We start from the raw sequence: 23,439 nt of genomic DNA, 5'->3' as shown, positions 1-23,439 counted from the left end.
AAACACCCTCTCAAAGCTAAGAGAATTCAATACCGAATTCTGTACAATTTACAAGCCTAGGGCCCTCTATTTATAGGCTTGCAGGAAACCTAATACTGTTAAGATTCGAGCTCTAGCTATCAAGCGTCTGGATGGAAGTTAGCCACGTCTGGACGGTTTTCTGCGATATCCTTTCAGAAACAATGCAATTCTATCTTTATCAGGTCCACGTCCGGACGGCTTGACCGAGCGTCCAGGCGGTCTTCGCTATAACTCCTTGTAGCGTTCGAACGGAACACCGAAATATTCTGAAATGCTGGATAGCGTCCGGACGTGTTGCCACGTTGTCCGGACGGCTTGCAGAGACTTCCCAATCAGTGTCGACTTCTGAAATCCAACTTCGTGTTGAACAATGATTGACCTAGCGTCCGGATGGTGTTGCTCTGACGTCCGAACGTCTTCATCTTTATCTGTAAGAGACTGCGGGGCGTCCGGATGCCTTCAAAGGCTCGTCTGGACGGTTGCTCAGGAACCGATTGATTTGGCTTGGAATTTGCAATGACTCTTCATAGACATCTTCTAGAAGCTTGTGATCAGTCAAATGCTTTGATTTGAACATTGTCTGAATACATGAAGATTCTGAATTGAAAACCGACTATTCTGTTAAATTGCAACCATTACATAAAGTGTTTTTGGTTATCCAGAATGTAGCCAATATAAAATACTAACACTAATAATTGTTAGGGCCTTACGATCAAGCAGAGCACACTCGCTATCATACATGTCGTCGGGTTGTTCTCCTAAAAGATGTTGATGGAGGTCTTTCCCATAAAGAATATCTTCAATTTGCGTCTTCCAATACCCAAAATCTGTGCTGTTGAACTTTTTGATTCCAATATTTGCTTCTTTTGTATCGCTCCCACCCGAACTAAAAGCTCTGATACCAATTATTAGGAAATTTATCATATTTCCAAAGACCAGTGAGATGCAAACAAATAAGAAGATGACAAAATTAAAGTAATCACACACACGACACAAAGATTTAAGTGGTTATCTCAATATAAGGCACGTCCATTAGCAGAGGCAATCACGGAGAAATTCATTATGAAGATGGAGTACAAAATAGTAGAGAGAAAATCATTAAGTATCTAAAGCCTCAATACACCCAAATCTCATTATCATACAATAGAGATCATTCCCCAACGGAAAATACAAAATATATAAATACAAACTCTTTTTTTATTGGAAACAAATGGCGGCCGATCTTTCTATTTTTTCTCTCAATGTAGCACCCTTTTCTTTTTCTCATCTTCTTTTGATTCCACCAAAATCAGGAAGAAAAATACTGTGTAGCTTCTTTATTGCACACATTGATAATCACGTTTTTCCACTATAAAATTATGAACATCACATGCCCTTTTATAAGCACTATTGTCGGTCAACAAAAGAAATCCAAAGTCCAAACAGGTGTAGGACTTCAACAATCGGTTAGTGCCTCTCCTACTACAAGTCATCTACGGAGACAAAAGAGTCCAACACCCAAGAGGAATAAAAAAGCAATGGGGCCCATCAATTTGATGACTTTTAAGTCATACTCAACAGTTGGCTGGGTCCCAGAATGATTTTTCATCATTGATTGGTAAACGTAAAATCGATAAATTTTTACACAATTAGAAAATTCGATACGAAATTAAAAGATTAGAGTTAAAGAATCTAACACATTCAATTAAATGGATTTAATTATGGTTTGATCTATATAATCTTATACACATTATTTGACACGACTCGAATCAAATACAAAAATTAAAGGATTAAAGTTAAGAGGTATGACCTGTTTAATTATAAAAGCCGTGTTAAAATTGACCTATATAATATTATATCTATGCATCAACATGATTCAAATTTAACACGCAAATACAAATTGTCACCCTTAAATTGAAGTGCCCCGAGAAGAAAAAACGATGAATAAAACTAAATAATCATAGTTTTATGTAATTGTATCCACGTGAGTTAAGGAAACACTTTTTCTTAATGTCAAAAGTACAAGGTGAAAATGGAGAAGCAGATATCCAGGTTGGAGGTAGATATTATTGTCCTAGTGCAGAACCATACGTTGAATGCTCACGTGGAGCCTAAGAGAGGGAGCAGATCCCCACAACAAAAGACAAGCAGCAAGAATAACTCATGGGCCTCACCCTGTCTGGTAAATACCATAATAAGTCGAGAGGAGGAATTAAAAGTGGGGAACAGCTAAAAACATGCCTAAAACCATTGGGGCAGCACATGCCTAAACCTCCTCAATCCTCACCATGTAGCTAGCTAGGGCATAAATTAACCATATATCTTCAAGGACAATAGGCCGGCATGCTGTGAAAATCACATACATTAAATTAATTAATTAATATATTTTCTTTTATTTTCCCTAATTAATTGGATTGACGTTGGCGAAGAATTCAAATTTCAATGCCATGCCACCTTAATTAAGAGAATAGCACATTGGCCTTCAAGAGAGAATCGCGAAGCATTAATTCCATCGATCACAACGAAGTCATTTCAATTTAATTTCATTCATTTTATTTAAGAAAAAAAAAAAAAAAAGTCATTTCACAAGTTAATAGAGAAGTGAATTCTGGGCGTTATATGTCCGATCACACTATTATTTCACCCATCAGAAGTTATGCTTGGGAAAAAAAAACAAAAAAAAAAAAAAACAAAAACAAAAGGACCATTCAAATAGGCCAAAAAGCTTTCATAATTACTTTGGTCACACCACATGCTTTCCCTTGAGTTGTTGCTAATTAATTAAATTAATCTCGTGCTATTATTTGTATTCCGTACGTAATAATTAAGCTGGCATGGATTCTAAATTGCATATAGGTAGGTGAGTTAGATAGAGCAAATAAAATATATATATATATATATATATATTAATTAAGGACTAATGAACTCCGAAGACATGATCCTGCTTTTTCAGGAAACAGCCACCAGCAAGTTGGACGACAGAAAAGCAGAAGCAGACACATATTTGACAAGTTCCTTTCACATAACAAAACTCCAGTTGGGTTCTATGCATTTTATCACAGAGAGGTTAAAAGAAAAAAGCCTGCCCATTTTTTAGTGACAGGTGTGAAAGCTAAATCAGGTAGTAAAGCGGTCTTGTTATTCTTCCATCTTATTTGAAAGAAAACACGAGCTCTTGCTGGCCTTATATTCTCCCTAGTTTTGTAAACTGAGCCAATCTGACTTTGCATTTAAAGCTCCCTTTTTTATTAATGAGCAATGCAGAGCAGTAAAGATGATTGCCATCCTCTCTTATAAAACCCAATGACCAAAGTGAACAACCCCTTGTCCTTTCAAATTGAAGCAACTTCAAGGTATTTATGCCTTGTGGAAGGCTGGATTTCACTTTCATTCACAGCTTCTAGCTGTCTTCTGCTCAGTGAAATCAGAGGGAATTTATGGTTATTTTGATTACCAGGTGGTGCGGTGGGAGTTATATCCTGCCCTATTAAATGGATATTTGTGGTTTTGGTAGCTTTCATATATAGTTTGAGATTGGCCTGCAGGCAGGCCTCACAGATCGATGAGAGAGATCAGATACATAATTAAACGCATTGTATATACTGCTTTTCTCACGCCTCTATACTTGCCCATTTACTAATTTTCCGCTTCCTTCTTCTACTTGCTTGCTTCTTGCAATGGAGTCTTCCCAAATGTTCGGAGCTGCAGAAGAATGTCACAGCAGCGAATCTGGGTGGACAATGTATATTGGTGATGACGATGATGATGATGGCGGTGGTGGTGGTGATTACGGGCATAGTGATGATGATGGAAATGACGACGACGACGACAATGATGCTAATCACGATGATGATAGTGATGATTCCATGGCTTCTGATGCTTCTTCCGGCCCAAGTCATCGGAGTACTGGAAAGGGTGCTCATGGCAGCTTGGCCGTTTCCAAGCGCGACGAGGAAGAGAATGATATAATTGACAGGTGCTTAGACAAGAAACCCAACAAACCGCAAAAGGAGATGCAGAGAGGTCAAAGGATAAAGAAAGATAAAAAAGAGTCGACGGTACCGGTGCTCATGGCAAACGCTCCAGCTCAGAGTAGTGGTGCCAAGGTAAGAAAAGACATGTGGATGGGCAAAACGAAATAAAATGGTTTTTGAGGTTGTTTTGTAGGTTGGTACCATGGGCTGAAAAGTGTCTCAGATTCTCAGATCAGAAAAGAAAATGGGCTACAAAGTACTAGCTAGCTAATGATAGTCATCATGTTTAACTTATATTTTTATAATTTTCTTGAATGTATGTAGAAGACTGTAGTAACTAGTAAGATCGAGTTGGATCATATGCTCTCTCCTCAGGTACCCGCAAAAGCATCTACTCGTCATGTATAAGCCTAATGCTTGTGGATATATATATATATATATATATATATTATATTCATGTGGGTTTCATATGTTCACGCACACATACACACATAACATAACTAAATATGGTTATATATATAACCTCATTGAGTTCATATATATATATATATATATATACGCTGCGGCCTGCGGGTATGCGCATGTGCGAAAACAAAAGAAAAAATCAAATAAAAAAGGCTGTAAACACCATGGTACGTAGCATACAAAACAAATATTATATTCAAATACCCCTTCAAAATAATTCAAAATTACTTCTAGTACTCTTATTTGCTCAATCCAATCCAAGAACCTCAACAACAAAAACTTGAAAATAATTTCAAAAGATAGAGGTATTTTCTAACTTATGCATATGTCTAATTGTGCCTTAAGGTCCATATTAGTGGAATACACAAGATCTTTATTTATAGGCTATATATGTGCCACACTTTATTGGGAAATTTCTTACGTTCTCCGACTTGATCTTTTTGACACATGAATTTCTTATGGTGTTGGGTTCTTCAAAATGACCATAACTTTATTTGTTCAAACTATTCATGAAATGTTTCCACTCACATAAAGAATAGTAAACATAATCATGTCGGTAAAACAATTATATAATAAGCTATCCCTTCCATGGATTACAAATGCATAATAATCCTTAAATGAGTACTTATGGGCAATCACACTTTATAAATGGACTCCTTATAAGTCATTCGTATCCAACTTTATTTATGCCCACTGATAAGAACAATATATGTGTACAAAATCTTTATAATAATAACTTTTTCTTGTGTGTGTGTAAATAAAATCGTTTAATCATAGCTTTAATTTCCTCCGTATGGTCTATCCAAGCCTTTAACATTTTCTTTGTAGGGTTGACTCTATCCGGAGAGACCCATAGTACAATACTAATGCACCGGATATTGCCTCAAACCGTCCATCATTAGCAGCCCGACCGAGTCCTACCTCAGGCGGCTCACACTACTAAGGACGTTCATCTATATATAGTGATCACCAACTAAAGATGGATGCGTTGATCACAAAACAACTATTGGATCTAATGCCAAACAAAAACATAAATCTTTTTGACCATAGTGTCAACCCGTATAATAATAAACTCATGGCCATTATACCGCACGTACCGGTGTACCATATCATAAAATGAAAATATTGTTCATTTGCCTTAATAAAACCATATATAATCTTTTATCCGTTGGAAGCAGTCTAAGGAAGTTATAAAAGTAGTAGACTCAAGGCATATTATTTTGAAAAGTAAAGCATGCTCAATCCTCTAACATATCGCACGTTAAAGTAAAATCAGTTCTGTAAGCATTTACTTTCATCAATCGTTCATCTACAATCTCAGACATCTCGAACTCCTGTTACTGCAGTAACACCCCAAAAACCATAATTTTAAATAATAATAATAAATATAATTTTAATAATTTACAATAATAGTAGTTAGTACATAATCAGTAACTAAAACATTTTTTACAAAAATATACTTACCTTATTAATTTACTAACATAATTACCTTGAAATAAACAATTAATAAATAAAATAAACCCTAACCGAATGTTCAACCCATCCTTGGAACGTTTGATATACACCCCTACTCAAACTATCGAAAAATCCTTGGAACGTTCGAGGTGGAATCCTTATGCGTGTGTTCAAAATAGCACACCAAACGTTTGAACACGTACACTGAATGTTCGATGTTGCCTGAAAAGCAATTTTAACCTAGTATCCACCACATTCAACCTTATCCCCTTCAACCCTCGTCTGTTAAATCACCCTCGTGCCCCTCAGATGCCTCCACAACTCCATGCATTCTTGTAACCTTATTTCTTTAGTGAGAGAGAAATCTTAGTGAGAAAAGATGTGATATTGGTGTTGTTCAACTTCATTGAGATAAACCCTGAGCTTTAAACTCGTTTTTCATATTGTTAGTATCATATTCATGTGTTGTAATGAGTCTAACGTACCATGATGTGTTCATAATTGATTTCTCTTAAAAAATAATATTTTCTAAAAAGTTTGGAGCTAACACTTATTTTTTATAAACCTTCATGTTGGCATGATTTAATGTAATACCCGGATAATATCATGCTTAGGTTGATAATGCGCAGATAATAATGTTCACATGTGTGTGTGCATAGGTATAGGACTTAATTATTATTAGAATTGTGTATATGTATACAGAAATCGAATAAGTAAAAATATTATTAACCAAAGTCGATCAAGCGACTTTATAGTCGATTGAGCGATTTTAAGTCGAAGTCGATCGAGTGACTTAATTATCCAGTGCGATGCAGTTTACGTGTAAGTTGCAAGTGTTGATTTTCTACCTTTGATTCTCGAACCCATTTCATGTTATTGGTTTTAGGAGATTAAAAACTCGTCCAGTTAGTCTAGTTAGCTGGCTTAATTCAAAACTAATGAGAAATGATATAATTATTATTCAAAGATATGATATTCAAATCTTTGAAGATATGGGAGATTTGGTTACTGTTTTCTCTAGTTGAGGTGTCTTAAATTCGGCTATTAAAGCACCCAGTTGATGGCTTGATCTCAACCATCCAGGATTATTATATATAACATGCATGAACTATCAAAATCTCCATCAAAGAACAAAATTTCAGCAAACTCTCTCTCACGTAAAGCCCCCTGTTTCTCTTTTCTTTTCACTGCAGAAGCATAGATAAGAGTTCTCCTTAATTTCTCCACGTTTCCAGCAGCTAATAAACCTAGAATCAAAGTCCTAACCACCCTCCTTTCACCACAAAACCAGTAGAAAGCTTAGAATAGAAACTATCCCTGTTCTGGAATGCCAAAACAGAGCATGTTTTAATCCTCTTGTGTGTTTTAATCCTTGGACAGCAACACCTTAACTCATTTAGGATACTTGAGAGCAACTTCAGTAAGTAGTCTTCCTTTCTTCTTCCTTGGAAACCTTGTTTTTCCCTTTCCTAAATTTATTTATCTAGATTTCATCTCCTTTGGAGAGGAAGCATCTCATATGCCTATGTATATATATTTATAAACCTTTCTTTTGATTGTTAACAGAGAATTTTCCTGGCCACTTTCATCAGCAAATCAGTAAGTCTGAAGCTTGAAAGACTTAAGAATGGATTAGGAATGATTGAGTGATTATGGAAACCATGGCTATGTTTAAATTAAAAGTGTGTGTTGGTGTGAATGCGAATGTGCCGCTGAAATATAGTATGGTGAGTGATAACTTAGAAGGCTAAATGTGTGTGTGCTGTAAAAAGTGCATGTATGTGTGTGAGGTTTTTATATGTGATATATATATATATATAGTAAGGACGTGTATGTGTGTGTGTGTGTGTGTGACTTTGTAGAAATATGTGTGTGTTTATTAAAGAAGAGCAAGACTATACATGTGTGTGTGTGTAAATAGGTGAGACTTGTAAACTCGCTTTAATATGTGGCTCCTATGCACTATATGTATATGTGCCTAATATTATTTTTAGAGGAAGATACATCTAATAGAAAATAGAACAACTTTAGTAGTACTAGCTGTTGGATCAAGATCCACAGTGGGTACATGAGGCTTCACTAGAGTTCCAAGGTTCTTGGTGAATGAGGAAGTACCTGAAAAGAGAATAATAATACAAAAACTGGTGTACCAAGGTTTCCAGGAGCTTAGGCTCCCAAAGAATATAATTAAAAGTTAAAGTGAGGAAGCCCAGGCTTCAAATAAAACGCTAACCGTGTCAAGGCCAATAGAGGAGTGGAAAAAGGAAAATACCTAAAACTCTGCATTTAAAACTGTCATATCTCAGCTTTATGATTATGTTCATATTCAATTTATGTTCATATTCAATTTATGTCTATGATTCACGACAATAGATTATATATTGCGTATACATGTGATTATAAAGCCATTGCATTATGTTGCATTTATTAAATGAATCAGCATTCATATTATTATGGGAAACAGCGGACTCACTTTGGTATTTTGTATTGTTGTTTTTTCTCTGTATTATGTGCTAAATCAGGTTATGAAGAGGAAGAATATCAGGATTATTCAAACCCTTAGATGGATCCTGATACTAGTATTTGAGCCTAAACTGCCTCCTTTTTGGGAACTACTATGTTGTAGTTCATTAACCTAGCTTCAAAGACAATATTTATATTCCTGCTGTTATGTAATTACTAAGCTCTAGATCGTTTGACTTGTATAATTATATGTGCCCTGTGAGGCAGGACTACTATCTTTGTATGATCATGTTGACATACTTTATATAACTATTTTGAGGTATTTCAGTTAGAAGCTCTGAAGTGTTATTTAATCTATATATATATATTATGTTGCCAATATTTAACTCTGATGAGACTGTAATGTCACGTGAAAATTCAAAAAATTCACTTAAGCTTTTTATAAAAGCGGGGCGTTACATTTAACATGTTGTTATTAAGCTATTTTGAGCCTTGGTTCTAAGGGAGAATGGTCTGAGTTTGAGTTTTTAGTTTTTCATGCATTTTGGTACCTCTCGAACGTTCGTTGTATTTGACTGAAAGTTTGACTTTTGCTGGTCAAACACTCGACTTCGATATCGAACACTCGACAGTGCCCAGAAATGGTTAATTAGGGTTTTAATGATAGGTTATAGTGCTTAGATCATGTTTAGCGTTTTTATGTGCATGGGTAAGGATTCTCATTGTATTATGCTTAATATTAGGATATGTTTTGTAATAATGGGAGTTCGAGATGTCCGAACCTATGTATAAGCGTTTGAGGTAAGTAAATACTTACAAAACTAGCCTCGTTTTAATATGTGATATATTAGCGGGCTGAGTATACTTTATTCCTCATAATGATATGTCATGAGCCTACTGTTTTTATATTGCTTCGTGATGAGTAATACTTATTTTACAATGTTAATAAACAAACAATACTTACATCGTATGACATGATACACCAGGAAGTGCGGTAAAACGGCCATGGGCTTACCATACGGGCTTGACTTTAACGACCGACCCCCAATAATACAATATTTTTTCGCTTCTGGCTCCCTCGAACCAAACTTCTCAGATGGTCACCCATCCTGGTACTACTCTCACATAAGCAAGCTTATCTAAGGAGTTCTGATATGTTCATGGTCATCACAACTTTAAAACGCGTTGTGTCAAAAAGAGTGAGAATATACATATAAGCACATCCCCATTACTGTACTGAGGCGATGTAGAACGTCACAATCAGTCCCTCTTGGGGCCCGACGTCCTCGCTGGAGACTTTCATGGAACCACCCCATTCTTGGCATCCCAACAAATGCCCTCTAGTGACCCTCATGGGCTTGTGCACACTCCCTCTATCTCAGGCTGGGCAATGACTCTGATACCATTTGTAACAACCCATACTATGCGACACAATATTGTCCACTTTTTGGCTCCTCAGAACATGGCTTCCCAAGAGGTCACCCATCATAGTACTACTCTAGTAGAAGCACACTTAACTGCAGAGTTTTGATAGGTTCATGGTCATCACAGCTTTAAAACGCATTGTGTCAAGAATGGTACAAATATATATATAAGCACATCCTTATGGGACCTAAGCAATGTGAGAAGTCACATTGACCCTATGATCACAGAAGTTACTTGAGTTAATGATGAGTCTTGGATCGAATGGTTGTTTTTGTAATCGGCACACAATTTACGAATGGGGGTCATGGTTACGACTTTGACAGTAGTGTGGGCCACCAGAAGTTGAACTCGATTGAGCTGCTAGTATATGACGATATGTGTACAATATCCAAGGCATTGGTATTGTATTACAGGCCTTCCGGATCGCTCCAACTCTACAAGAAAGGTGTTAATATCCTCAGTAGACTATTACGACCCACCCCCAAGAACACACAAAATTGTCTGCTTTTGACTCCCCCAAACATGACTTCCCAGAAGGTCACTTATTATAGTACTACTTTCGCATAAGCACACTTAACTGCAAAGTTATGATAGGTTTATGACTATCACGGCTTTAAAACTCGTTGTGTCAAGAAGAGTGTGAATATACATATAAGCACATCCTCATTCTCATACTCAGGCGATGTGGGACGTCACAATCACACTTTCTTCGAACCAGTGTCCTTGCTGGCGACCCTCATGGGATCACCTCATTCTTGGCATCCCAACGAGTGCCCACTGGCGACTCATGGGCCTGTGCATGCTCCCCCCATCTCAGACTTGATAATGTCTCTAATACTATTTCTAACGACCCCCCCCAACAACACAATATTGTCTGCTTTGTCTCTCCCGAACCAGACTTCCCAAGAGCTCACCCATTCCGATACTACTCTTGCAAAAGCATGTTTAACAGCGGAGTTCTGATAGATTCATACCCATCACGGTTTTAAAATATGTTGTTTCAAGAAGAGTGCAAATATACATATAAGTACATCCCCATTCTCATACCCAAGCGATTTGAGATGTCACAATCACCCCCTCATGGGACCTAGCATCCCACTGACGACCCTCAGAGGATCACCCAATTCTTGGCATCATAACAAATGCCCACTGGCAACCCTCATGGGCTTGTGCACACTCCATTCATCTTAGGCTAGGCAATGAATCTGATACTATTTGTAACGAACCACACCCGAAGACAAATATTGTCCGCTTTTGGCTCCGATGAACCAAAATATTAAGTGTTACCTAAGGCTCACTGTATGAACGGTCTTGAAATTATTAATTTACTAGTCGTGGACTTATACAGTTATTTCTCTTCCACTGTAAAATACTTCGGTGTTTTGCAAACTGGTAGGTTACGTGATGGTAGAGTGAAAAATTTGTTGAGATGAAGACGCCAAGCGGATTACTTATATTGAATGGTTTGGGTAAATAGAATTTGATTGTTATAGTAATGTTGTTTGGAAGCTCTGTGTCTATGATTGGTGATACATAAATATGCTTTGTGTATTATTAAATAAAAAGTCTCAAATCTTGATTTCCATTTCTGCAGGGTAATTCCTCCAGTCAATTACCATTTAATTGAACTGAGGTAATAGCTAGTAATTTTCCAAGCTAAGTAAATACAATTACTTAATTTGAGAGTGTTACAACTGTGAAACATACCCTAATATTAAACATAATACATCGAGAGTTCTAACTCATGCACGTAAAAACCTAATAATGTTCTAGGTATTCTAATTTATCATTAAAACCTTAATTATCCATTTATGGTATCTGTTGAATGTTCGGCTTTGAGGTCGAGCGTTTGACCAATAAGGGTGGAATGTTCGGTTAAATGCAGTGAACGTTTGATGAAGGTCATAATGCATAAATGACTCAAGACCTATACTCAAACCACATTCTAACTTAACCAAAGCTCGTAATAACTATATAAAAACATATTAAACTTTAGCAACGTGATAAAACATGAAAAACTTGAACAATTTCATAATGTTTTTGAAAAATCTAATTACCCCATGATAATAACTCATAAACTCAACATGACATGCTAGATCATCACAAAATGCTTGATTAAAAAAAAAGGTCAATATATAATCGTTGTGAAAAACGGACTTAAGGTTCAAGGGTTACCTTATAGAAATGGAACTACATCAAATGTCTCTCTCTCTCTCTCTCTCTCTCTCTCTCTCAATAGAGTCTTTCTCTATCAAGGCTTGGGGTAGCTAGAATGCAAGAATGAAGGATGATGTGAATTTTAAATGTACTCGCAAGTGCACGAATCGTTTGCAATAAAGGGTTTTGCAAGTGCGAGGTCGATCCCACAGGGAATTGTATTCTTGAAAACAAATTTATGACTAAATTAATCAAATCCTAACCTAGTTCCAAAAATTAAGATATTTTGATTTTTGATAAATAATAATAAAAAAAAAACATAAACTAAATAAAGTAAAATAAAAGAAAAAAAAATGTACTAAGGTTTTGGAATCCACACCCACCAAATCATAGTAACATATTCTCATGTTCATCAATACACATCTGAAGTTCTCACCATACAAATCTTATATATGTTCTACTATGTTTCAAAAAATCATTAAATCATTCAATGAATCCGTTCTTTGCACAAATTACAAAAGATATCCGGTTTAAACCAAATCATCAAATGTATCTGTAAAACGAAACACAATGAATATCCAACGTTTTGATAAATAAAAACCCAAGCAATCAATTATGTGAAATTATCTCAAATCATCAAATGTATCATTGAATCACAAAAGATATCCAAGAATCATTCCACAAATTGAAAAGAAGTAAAACATAGGAAAAATTAAACCAAATAAAATCGGATAGTATAAACTAACATGAAAATATTGTTGCTCTTCAATGTTGAGGCTTCATCCTCAACCTTAGTTGAAAATCTAGCTACACATAACTATTGAAAATAAAAACCTACCCTAAAGAAAAACTAAACTAAAAAGAAAAGAGTATGTTTGGTCTCTAGCTTCTCACCCTTTTTATCTTGAAGCTTAGAGGTCTATTTATAGGGAGAAAACAAATCCTAGAAGCCCTAGAATTTCTAGAAAAATCGGAGGTTAGTCTTCTAGTTTGAGTAGGAAACTCAAAACACAATCCAAGAAGGAAAAGGACTCCAAATTCATCCAGATTTGTGGCCTTTTATTGTGGGGCACGTTTGGCATATCAGACGTCTGAATTAGGAAAATCCTATTTCATAAGGATTTGTATAAAATTGAGTTAGCTTTCCAACACTACTTGATTCACCTTAATTGGATACTTGAGCTGAAAGTTATGGCCAAAATACTGTGACATATGCAGAATCTGAATTCTAATCTGATTTTGACTCCAATTAGAGAAATTCCGATTTAGTCATCTCCTTGATTTGGTTGAACATAACTACATTATCTAGGTCTTCTCAAAGTGTGCTTTCTTTCACCATAAAGCTATTGTTTTATCCCAATGACCTGCAAAATACTAAAATAGCAAAGCTAACCAAAAATATTAGAAAATAACAAAACTAAAGGTTTAGTAAATGCAAATTAAGGGGTCTACATATGCAATATTTGACACTCATCAAAGGACATGAGCCGAAGGGCGTAGTGTGCTATTTATAGGCGTGGGGAAGGGATAAGATTAGCTGAGATGACTGAAAAGTTAAAGTGTTTTTCAAGTGTGATCGAATGTTTGGGGCATACTTTGAATGTTTGAGGAAATCACAACTCGAACGTTCCAGTGAGGTGTCGATTGTTCGGGAAAAAGGACGGCTCGATGGTTCTAGTGGGGTATCAAACATTCGGCTAAGGTATGAAAGTGCCAAAAAAAAAAAGATTAGTTTAAGGCGCTCATTGAATTTCTTTTTAATGTTAATTTAAATCACAAGTGTTGGTTTTTATAAAGTGTGTCTTTGACAAATAATTGAATTTTATTTGATTTTATTAGCTCATTGTCACGCCCTCGTTTTGTGATATAAGGGGAACGCGAACTTGAGCTTTAAAAAAAAAAAAAAAACATTTACATAAAGCATCCCTCTAATAGATATAGATCTTAACCTTCTATTTTATTTATATGCAAAAAAGAGTAGCTCTTTACAATGCTATAAATTCAAAAAGGGAAACATACTAAACAATACAAAGGTTACATCAATCCCCCAACGTTCTATTGCTCTTAGCTAGGTCTATACCATTACCAAAAAGTGTTTCCGGCTTACTGCATCCTTAAAAGGTTGTAGGGGTAAGGGGTGAGTTCAACAACTTAGTAAGTAACACAACGTAACACAAGGTAGCATAAAAAGTTCATTTTAAAAATTTAGAATTTTCAAAGTTCACATATAAAAATATCAGCATCAATAAGAAATGTGCATATGAAATCATCATTATATTGTGTAAGTTTTATCTATCATTGGCCCACTTCCGCATTTTTACCATGAGCGATGCATGTTAGGCTTGTCCAAAGGACTAATCCCGAAGGACTCATAGGCTCATCCTGTCATCACAGAGAAGAGCTGCCGGGTTAGGAAACTCCTTAGGTGAGGACCTCTTGGCCGATAGCCCTACACTTTTGGTGTGATTGCCCTGCTACCCATCATCATCATAAGATCCGGATCACATCATTATGGTGCCGTGGAATTAAACTTTATGTGATGTACATAAAACATACATTCATGTAAGTGAATCATAGTTTCATCATCTTGTTCATATGGTGCATATATAACATATACATATTTTGAGAATCATAATCTCATCGTCATCTTCATTCATATGGTGCACATGTACGAATATTCATACCATAGTATTCTCATTCATTCATGTGGTTCACAGGTAACATATTCAATATTTCATACGTGAGAGCAATCATATAATCATATGGAGGTTCAATTATATTTCATAAAAGAATCATTATAACTGAAGAAAAAGAGCAAGTAATATTATAGTGAAAGAGTCTTTTGAAAATTCCAGACGTTTTTCTTTTGAAAAGGTTTTATTTGAAATTCCGCCGGAGTTTTAAGGTTGTGTCCCTTACCTGGTACTTCTGAGTGAGACTCTAGTTCCTCCTTCCTAGATTGGATCACAAGACATATAATTTTAGAGGATATTCAAGAAATAATCAATTTTGGTGCACATGACACTTTGGAGATTCAAGGTAGAGACATATATATCTAAAGTATAGTTTTAAAATTTCTAATTATTCTCAGCAAACTAAATAATCATTTTTACTAGGATTTGGTCACTTTTCTTTAGTTCTTCCTTCTCTTAATAAATTACAGCAACATAATAATTAATCATTTGAGCATTTAACAACTGAAAAGATTTATAGAAAAGAGGTTACCATAACTAATTTACATAACCAGTTGGTCAAAGAAAAACTATTATTGTTTGAAGGGTCAATTGTTCATAGTAACATTTAAGGGATAACCTTTGTGAGTTAAAACATATTTTGTCTTATATAAAGCATGTTCTAAATAAATCTACTGCCATACTATTTAGAATTTACAACAAAAGTGTAGTAGTGTGATATTTTGCAACCTAGTATTTTGTTAGTTTGGATAACACTACACATGGATATTGAACAAATATTGATAGAGTATGAACAACAAAATTCTGTACAAGAACATCTCATTACTAAATCAAACTTTCAAAAGGAATTCCAACTATAATTTAGAACTAACATCACCATTGTAACCAGCAAGACAGCCACAATTCACGCAGCTATGATTAAATCTACACCAATAACAATAGTCTGTCCAAAAACAACCCAATATTCATATGAAAGAGATTCTACTTATCTTATATACCAAATAACAAATTTAAAGTAGAGTTTCAACATTTTAGCAAAATCCAGAATATAAACCATATTTTAAATTATATAATCAAACCTAGAATAGTCGACATAATTCTTTCTAAAATATAATCCATACATGCCTTATAATTCTAGTTCTAGAACAATTCATTTCCAAACAAACAAACAACAATTTTATAATAGACCCACCTCCACCATACTATAATCAAAATAGCTTAATCAGATTTTCCAGAATTAATAACTCTTCCAAACTAAGAGATTAAGAATCATACATAAAATTAAACAAACTAACCCAAAACCAGATTTTAAATCTTTAGAAAGTTAACAATACCCAATCAGTCTTAGTTCCAAATAACCCCAAAATTTTTAACAACATCAATCCAAACCTATACCCATTCGTTTTGCTCTATGGTCAGTACAGTTTTATCATTTCCAGAAACCCTCAACTTATGAGATTAATGAAAATAATCATAACCCAAAAATTTTGCAATACACCTATTCGGTTTCTTCTACCAGAAATTTTCAAGACCCATTTGATTTCTTCTACCGAAAAGCCATTCTCTGTAACGTGTAAGGGAAATTGCAGTCAGTCGCGAGAGAGAGATGAAAGGTGGAAGACAGCATGTGGCAAAAAAATGATTTTTTTTTTAATACCAAAATTTCATTCAAGAATTAGAAAAGAAAAATCCAATAATAATAATAAAAAAAATCTATTAATCTGCTAAAAATTATTCTAAATTTTTTTGAGGTGTTATACTCATGGCCATTATACCGCACGTACTGGTGTACCATGTCATAAAATACAAATATTGTTCATTTACCTTAACAAAATCATATATAATATTTTATCCATTAGAAGCAGTCTAAACATATTATAAAAGTAGTAGGCTCAAGGCATATTATTATTCTTGCAACCTTATTTCTTTAGTGAGAGGGAAATCCTAGTGAGAAAAGAGGTGATGTTGGTGTTGTTCAATTTCATTGAGGTAAACCCTGAGCCTTAAACTCGTTTTTCATATTGTTAGTATCATATTCATGTGTTGTAATGAGTCTAACGTACCATGATGTGTTCATAATTGATTTCTCTTAAAAAATAATATTTTCTAAAAAGTTTAGAGGTAACACTTATTTTTTATAAACCTTCACGTTGGCATGATTTAAAATGTTGTTATTAAACTACTTTGAGCCTTAATTCCAAGGGAGAATGGTCTGAGTTTGGGTTTTTAGTTTTTCATGCATTTTGGTACCTCTCAAACGTTTGTTGTATTTGACCGAAAGTTTGACCTTTGCTGGTCGAACGCTCGACTCTGATATCGAATGCTCAACAGTGCCCAGAAATGGTTAATTAGGGTTTTAATATAGGTTATAGTGCTTAGATCGTGTTTAGGATTTTTATGTGCATGGGTGAGGACTCTCATTGTATTATGCTTAATATTAGGTTTTGTTTTGCATTAGTGGGAGTTCGAGATGTCCGAACCTATGTATGAGCGTTTGAGGTAAGTAAATACTTATAAAACTAGTCTCATTTTAATATGTGATATGTCAGCGAGCCAAGCATACTTTATTCCTCATAATGATATGTCATGAGCCTACTGCTTCGTGATGAGTAATACTTATTTTACAATGTTAATAAACAAACAATATTTGCTTTGTATGAAATGATACACTAGTAAGTGCGGTAAAACGACCATGGGCTTACCAAACGTGCTTGATTGTAGTCTGTAACGACTCACCTCCAACGACATAATATTTTTTGCTTTTGGCTCCCTTGACCCAGACTTCTCAAAATGTCACCCATTTTGGTATTACTCTTACATAAGCAAGCTTATCTAAGGAGTGCTGATAGGTTCATGGCCATTACAGCTTTAAAACGCGTTGTGTCAAGAAGGGTGAGAATATACATATAAGCACATCTCCATTCCTATACTGAGGCCCCACTTGGAGCCCAGCATCCCCGCTGGCGAGTCTCATGGGATCACCCCATTCTTGGCATCCCAATGAATGCCCTCTAGCGACCTTCATGGGCTTGTACACACTCCCCCCATCTCAGGCTAGGCAATGACTCAAATACCATTTGTAACAACCCACCCCCAGTGACACAATATTGTCCGCTTTTTTGCTCCCCCGAATATGCCTTCCCAAGAGGTCACTTATCATATTACTACTCTCGCAGAAGCATGCTTAACTACAAAGTTTTAATAGGTTCATGGCCATCACGGCTTTAAAATGCATTGTGTCAAGAATAGTACAAATATACATATAAACACATCATCATTCTCATACATAAGCAATGTGAGAAGTCACATTGACCCTATTATCACAGAGGTTACTTGAGTTAATGATGAGTCTTGGATCGAACGGTTATTTTTGTAATCAACGCACCATTTACGAATAGGGGTCATGGTGACAGCTTTGCCAGTAGTGTGGCCCACCCAAGGTCGAACTCGGTCGAGCTGCTAGTATATAACGGTATGCATATAATATCCAGGGCATCGATATTGTATTACAGGTCTTTAGGATCGCTCCAACCTTGCAAGAAAGGTATTAATATCCTTGGTAGACTATAACGACCTACCCCCAAGAACACAATATTGTTCGCTTTTGGCTCCCCAAAACTAGACTTCCTAGAAGGTCACTCATCCTGGTACTACTCTCGCATAAGCACATTTAACTGCAAAATTATGATAGGTTTATCGCTATTACGACTTTAAAACGCGTTGTGTCAAGAAGGGTGTGAATATACATATAAGCACATTCTCATTCTCATATTCAGGTGATGTGGGACGTCACAATCACCCTCTCTTTGAACCAGCGTCCTTGCTGGTGACCCTCATGGGATCGCCTCATTCTTGGCATCTCAAAGAGTGCCCGCTGGCAACTCATGGGCTTGTGCATGCTCCTCCCATCTCAGACTGGATAATGATTTTGATACTATTTGTAACGACCCCCAACAACACAATATTGTCCATTTTTTGCTTTCCCGAACCAGGCTTCCCAAGAGGTCACCCATTCTGATACTACTCTTGCATAAGCACGTTTAACTGCGAAATTCTGATTTGTTCATAGCCATCATGGCTTTAAAACATGTTGTTTCAATAAGAGTGCAAATATACATATAAGTACATCCCCATTCTTATACCCAAGCGATGTGGGACGTCACAATCACCCCCTTATGGGACCTAGAGTCCACTGACGACCCTTATGGGCTTGTGCACACTCCCTCCATCTCAGGTTGAGCAATGACTCCGATACCATTTATAACGACCCATCCCTAATGACACAATATTGTACACTTTTCGCTTCCTTGAACCAAACTTCCCAGTAGGTCAACCATCCAGGTACTACACTCGCACAAGCACATTTAACTGCAGAGGTCTGATAGGCTCATGGTCATCACGGCTTTAAAACGTATTGTATCAAGAAATGTGCGAATATACATATAAGCACATCCTCATTTTCATACCGAGATGATATGGGACGTCACAAAGACCTCCTGGGAAAAAAGAAAAAAAGAAAAAAGATAGAACTTATACATATATATACACAACATGTTTTCTACTGCATTTAACTATTAGTGCTTGTCATCGGAGTTATGCCTCATCAATTCTTTAGAATAAACTACCTTTTTATTTGGCGTAATGATGGGGGCACACACACCATTTTGTGAAAACCCATATAATTCTAGAAATATTAAGTGTTACCTAAAGATCACTGTATGACCGGTCTTGAAATTATTTATTTACTAGTCGTGAACTTATACAGTTATTTCTCTTCCATTGTAAAACACTTCGGTGTTTTGCAAACTAGTAGTTACGTGATGGTAGAGTGAGAAATTTGTTAGGATGAAGAAGCCAAGCGGATGAATGGTTTGGGTAAATAGAATTTAATTGTTATAGTAATGTCTGTTTGGAAGCTCTGTGTCTATGATTGGTGATACATAAATATGCTTTGTGGATTATTAAATAAAAAGTCTCAGACTGTGATTTCCATTTCTGCATGCCTTTTTACTCTGATAAGTGCAAGGGTAATTCCACTAGTCAATTACCATTTAATTGAACGGAGGGAATTGCCAGTAACTCTCCAAGTTAAGTAAATACAATTACCTAATTTGGGGGCATTACAACTGCGAAACATACCCTAAAATTAAACATAATACATTGAGAGTTCTAACTCATGCATGTAAAAACCCTAATAACGTTCTAGGTATTCTAATTTATCATTAAAACAATAATTATCCATTTGTGGTATTTGTTGAACATTCGGCTTTGAGGTTGAGCGTTCGACCAATAAGGTAGAACGTTCGGTCAAAAGCAGTGAGCATTTGATGAAGGCCATAATGCATAAATGACTAAAGACTTATACTCAGACCATATTCTAGCTTAACCAAAGCTTATAATAACTATATAAAAACATATTAAACTTTAGCAACGTGATAAAACGTGAACAATTTAATAATGTTTTTGAAAAATCTAACTACCCCATGATGATAACTCATAAACTCAACATGACATGCTAGGACTACACAAAATGTTTGATAAAAAACAAGGTCGATGTATAATCATTGTGGAAAACGGACTTGAGGTTCAAGGGTTACCTTATAGAAATGGAACTACATCAATTCTCTCTCTCTCTCTCTCTCTTTCGCTCTCTCTCTCAATAGAGTCTTTCTCTCTCAAGGTTTTGGGGTGCAAGAATGAAGGACATGAGCCAAAAGGCGTAATTTGCTATTTATAAGCGTGGGGAAGGGATACAATTAGTTGAGATGACTAAAAAGTTAATGTGCTTTTCAGGTTTGATCAAATGTTTGGGGCATACTTCAAACGTTCGAGGAAATGATAGCTCGAACATTCCAGTAAGGTGTTGATGGTTCGGGGAAAAAGACAGCTCGATGGTTCTAGTGGGGTATCGAACGTTCGACTAAGGTATGAAAATGCCAATTAAAAAAAATATTAGTTTAAGGCGCTCATTGAATTTCTTTTTAATGTTAATTTAAATCACAAGTGTTGGTTTTTATAAAGTGTGTTTTCGACGAATAAATGCATTTTATTTGATTTAATTACTATTACTATTACTATTACTATTAATACTTTTTATTATTATTATTATTATTATTATTATTATTATTATTATTATTATTATTATTATTATTATTATTATTATTATTATTATTTTTATTATTATTATTTTCAGCGTATTACAATGGCTCTTTAAGGTTATGTTTCTATATTATATAATTATTTTTGTTTATGTGCTGCATGTAGTACTTATGTTTAATTATGCTAATGTGTATTTAAAATGTAAGAACACAAGGTTAATATTCATTTAAATAGAGGTTTATTCATCAACTCTGATGTGTTATGTGAGGGATACTTTATAAAAAGAAAATAAACATTCAACTATTAGATATATTTATTAGGATAATGCTAAAAGAATACCAGTTACACACCCATCTCTCACATGGGATGGGGCACACCACATGTAGATCTCACCCCATGTGAGGGGGGGTGTGTAAACAGTGTGTAACTGGTGTGTTTCTAACACCTCCCTATTTATTATCTATGATGTTGTAACGTTACATGCGAAATGTGAGATTTCCACTTATAACCTCGTTGTACAAAGCTGGGGTGTCACAAAAACCTCACAACAATAAAGATAAAGGTTTGATAAATTAACTCATTGATTTTTTTATTTTTTATTTTTTATTTTTACATTACTCATTGATTAGTTTATTAGCTTTCTAGTGCCTTTCAATAAATACTTACAACACATGGTAGAAATAAAAGACTAACCAGAGTAAATCAATTATAATGTTATCAATAATGATAACATATTATTTAACATTCAAATCCCAATTCTAATACTATTAATAATGATAACTTATTATCTCTAAGTCATTCAGTTCTAATCCTAAAATTCCTTCCACTAGACACTTAACAAATCTCACATAAATGTATGCACAATAATGATTCCATTAGTTATCTGAACGGAAAATGTGATTCATAAAGTTGAAAAATTCGAAGGAACAATTCATATTTTTAGAATGGAGAGAACAATTGTAAATGGTGTTAAAACTCAATAAGTAATTTTTCATTTTTTTTTTTAATTTTCCCTTTAATTTTTTAGTCTAAACCTATCCTAAAGCATTTTAAAGAGTCTAAAAAACCATTAGAGAGAAGATGGAAAAATTTGTGCAACCCATCTTCCGTGATCCTACTTTGTGGCTTTGTGCATTCCTAATGTACAAGAGAAATAGTAGTAACTTTCCTTTGATTTTTTTTTTTCTTTAAAAAAATTTAAGGAATCAAACAACTTTTTTGTTTTTCTATTAAAATACAATAGATTCCCTTAATATTTTCTTATATTATTAAAATATTATTTCTTTACTTTTTCAATTTTTCAATTTTTTTATTTTTTTATTTTTTTATTTTTAATTTTTTATTTCTTGTGTTTTTTATCCTTCTCATTTGAACACTGCTCCATTTCAAATACAAAACACCCAAAATCATCAATCGAAGCTACAACCAAATCAACATATCCAAAAACCAAATTCAAAGACTCCAACAAATCCAAATCAACACCAAATAAAATGTGTGTGTGGTGTGTGTGTAGAAATTCACCACCAGTCAACGGTGATGTCGTGCGGTGGTTGAGCATCTGCTCTAAGCCGGTAATTGTAGACCCCCAACTACCTCTTCCCTGATCGCACAACTCCTAGCACTGATCTCTTCTTCTCTTCCCAGCTGCTTTGACTCTCGATCACCACTCAACTCTCTTCCTCCCGCCTCGCCACTCCACCTCCAGTGACATCACCTCATGCAATCTCATTGTCTCTCCCTCTCTCTCTCTCTCTCTTTCTCTGTGAGAACCAAACGGGAAGGGGGTCTCTGCTTGAATGAAGAAGAAAAATGAACTCCATGTATAGGGATGTGTGAGAAGAGAGGGAACGATTTTTTTACGAATATAATAAAGCATTGGTTAGCTATAGGGATACCAAATGCATGGGGTTGCATTGAAAATAGTATTCCCTATATAGGTAAGCTATAGGGTATTTATTGCATGTGGCTTTTTATGGCTTTTTTATTTATTTTTTTAATTTTTATTTTTATTTTTAGATTTTCCCTATATAGGGAATGAAAGAAATTTAAGAAAAATAAAAAGAGAAGCTGCTAAGAATGCTTTAATGCTCTAACTTCCACCTTATTTGATATGTACAGAATTCCACAGGTAGGGGCAATTGTGGAAGGAGTTGGGCCGGACCTACAAGATTATTTTTCTCAAAATTGCTGCCCAAGCCTAGGCTGGCCCAAATGTTGGGCATTATAAGAGCACTAACAATTACTTCCTTATAACTTTTTTGTCCTTTTCTTTTTCCTAGATATAGGAAAAATCTCAAAAAAAATCACGAAAAGACACATGCAACAGCTTTCCTAAACATTGAGAATGCTATCGTTCTACCCAATGTATTGGGTAACACTTTAGCTTCCATATCCATTATTTTAATACAAAATATTTCTCTTTCCTCTCTCATCTTTTTGCTTTTTATTAGGGTTTGTGTTAAATTTTGTAAAAAATGTGAGGATAGGTAGTGAACATGTATTTATAAAGAAATAATATTTTAATGGTATAAGGAAAAAAAAGAAAAAAAGAAAAAGAGAAGCTACTGTTGAGTGTATTTGGATAAAAAAGTAAAAAGTAATCTTTTTTTTTTTAAAAAAAAAAAAAAAATCAAATAAAAGTTGCTAATATTCTAAGAAAAAGTTAGGCTGAAAATGCTAGGGAAAGGATACGCAGATGAACCTGTGAA

At 35.0% G+C, this 23,439-nt stretch overlaps 1 protein-coding gene across 1 annotated transcript; it reads left to right on the top strand.

The window, feature by feature from the left end:
* Nucleotides 1-3,173: 3,173 nt before the first annotated feature.
* Nucleotides 3,174-4,247, top strand: LOC133865199 (protein SOB FIVE-LIKE 2). Its single transcript, XM_062301562.1, has one exon. It carries the CDS (start codon nt 3,678-3,680, stop codon nt 4,140-4,142), a length of 465 nt encoding a protein of 154 aa, XP_062157546.1. The 5' UTR covers nt 3,174-3,677; the 3' UTR covers nt 4,143-4,247.
* Nucleotides 4,248-23,439: the final 19,192 nt, after the last annotated feature.

Source organism: Alnus glutinosa, chromosome 4, assembly GCF_958979055.1.
Source record: "Alnus glutinosa chromosome 4, dhAlnGlut1.1, whole genome shotgun sequence".
Lineage (NCBI taxonomy): Eukaryota > Viridiplantae > Streptophyta > Magnoliopsida > Fagales > Betulaceae > Alnus > Alnus glutinosa.
The sequence above is the reverse complement of the archived record's forward strand: the minus strand, read 5'-3'. Positions and strand labels throughout refer to the sequence as shown.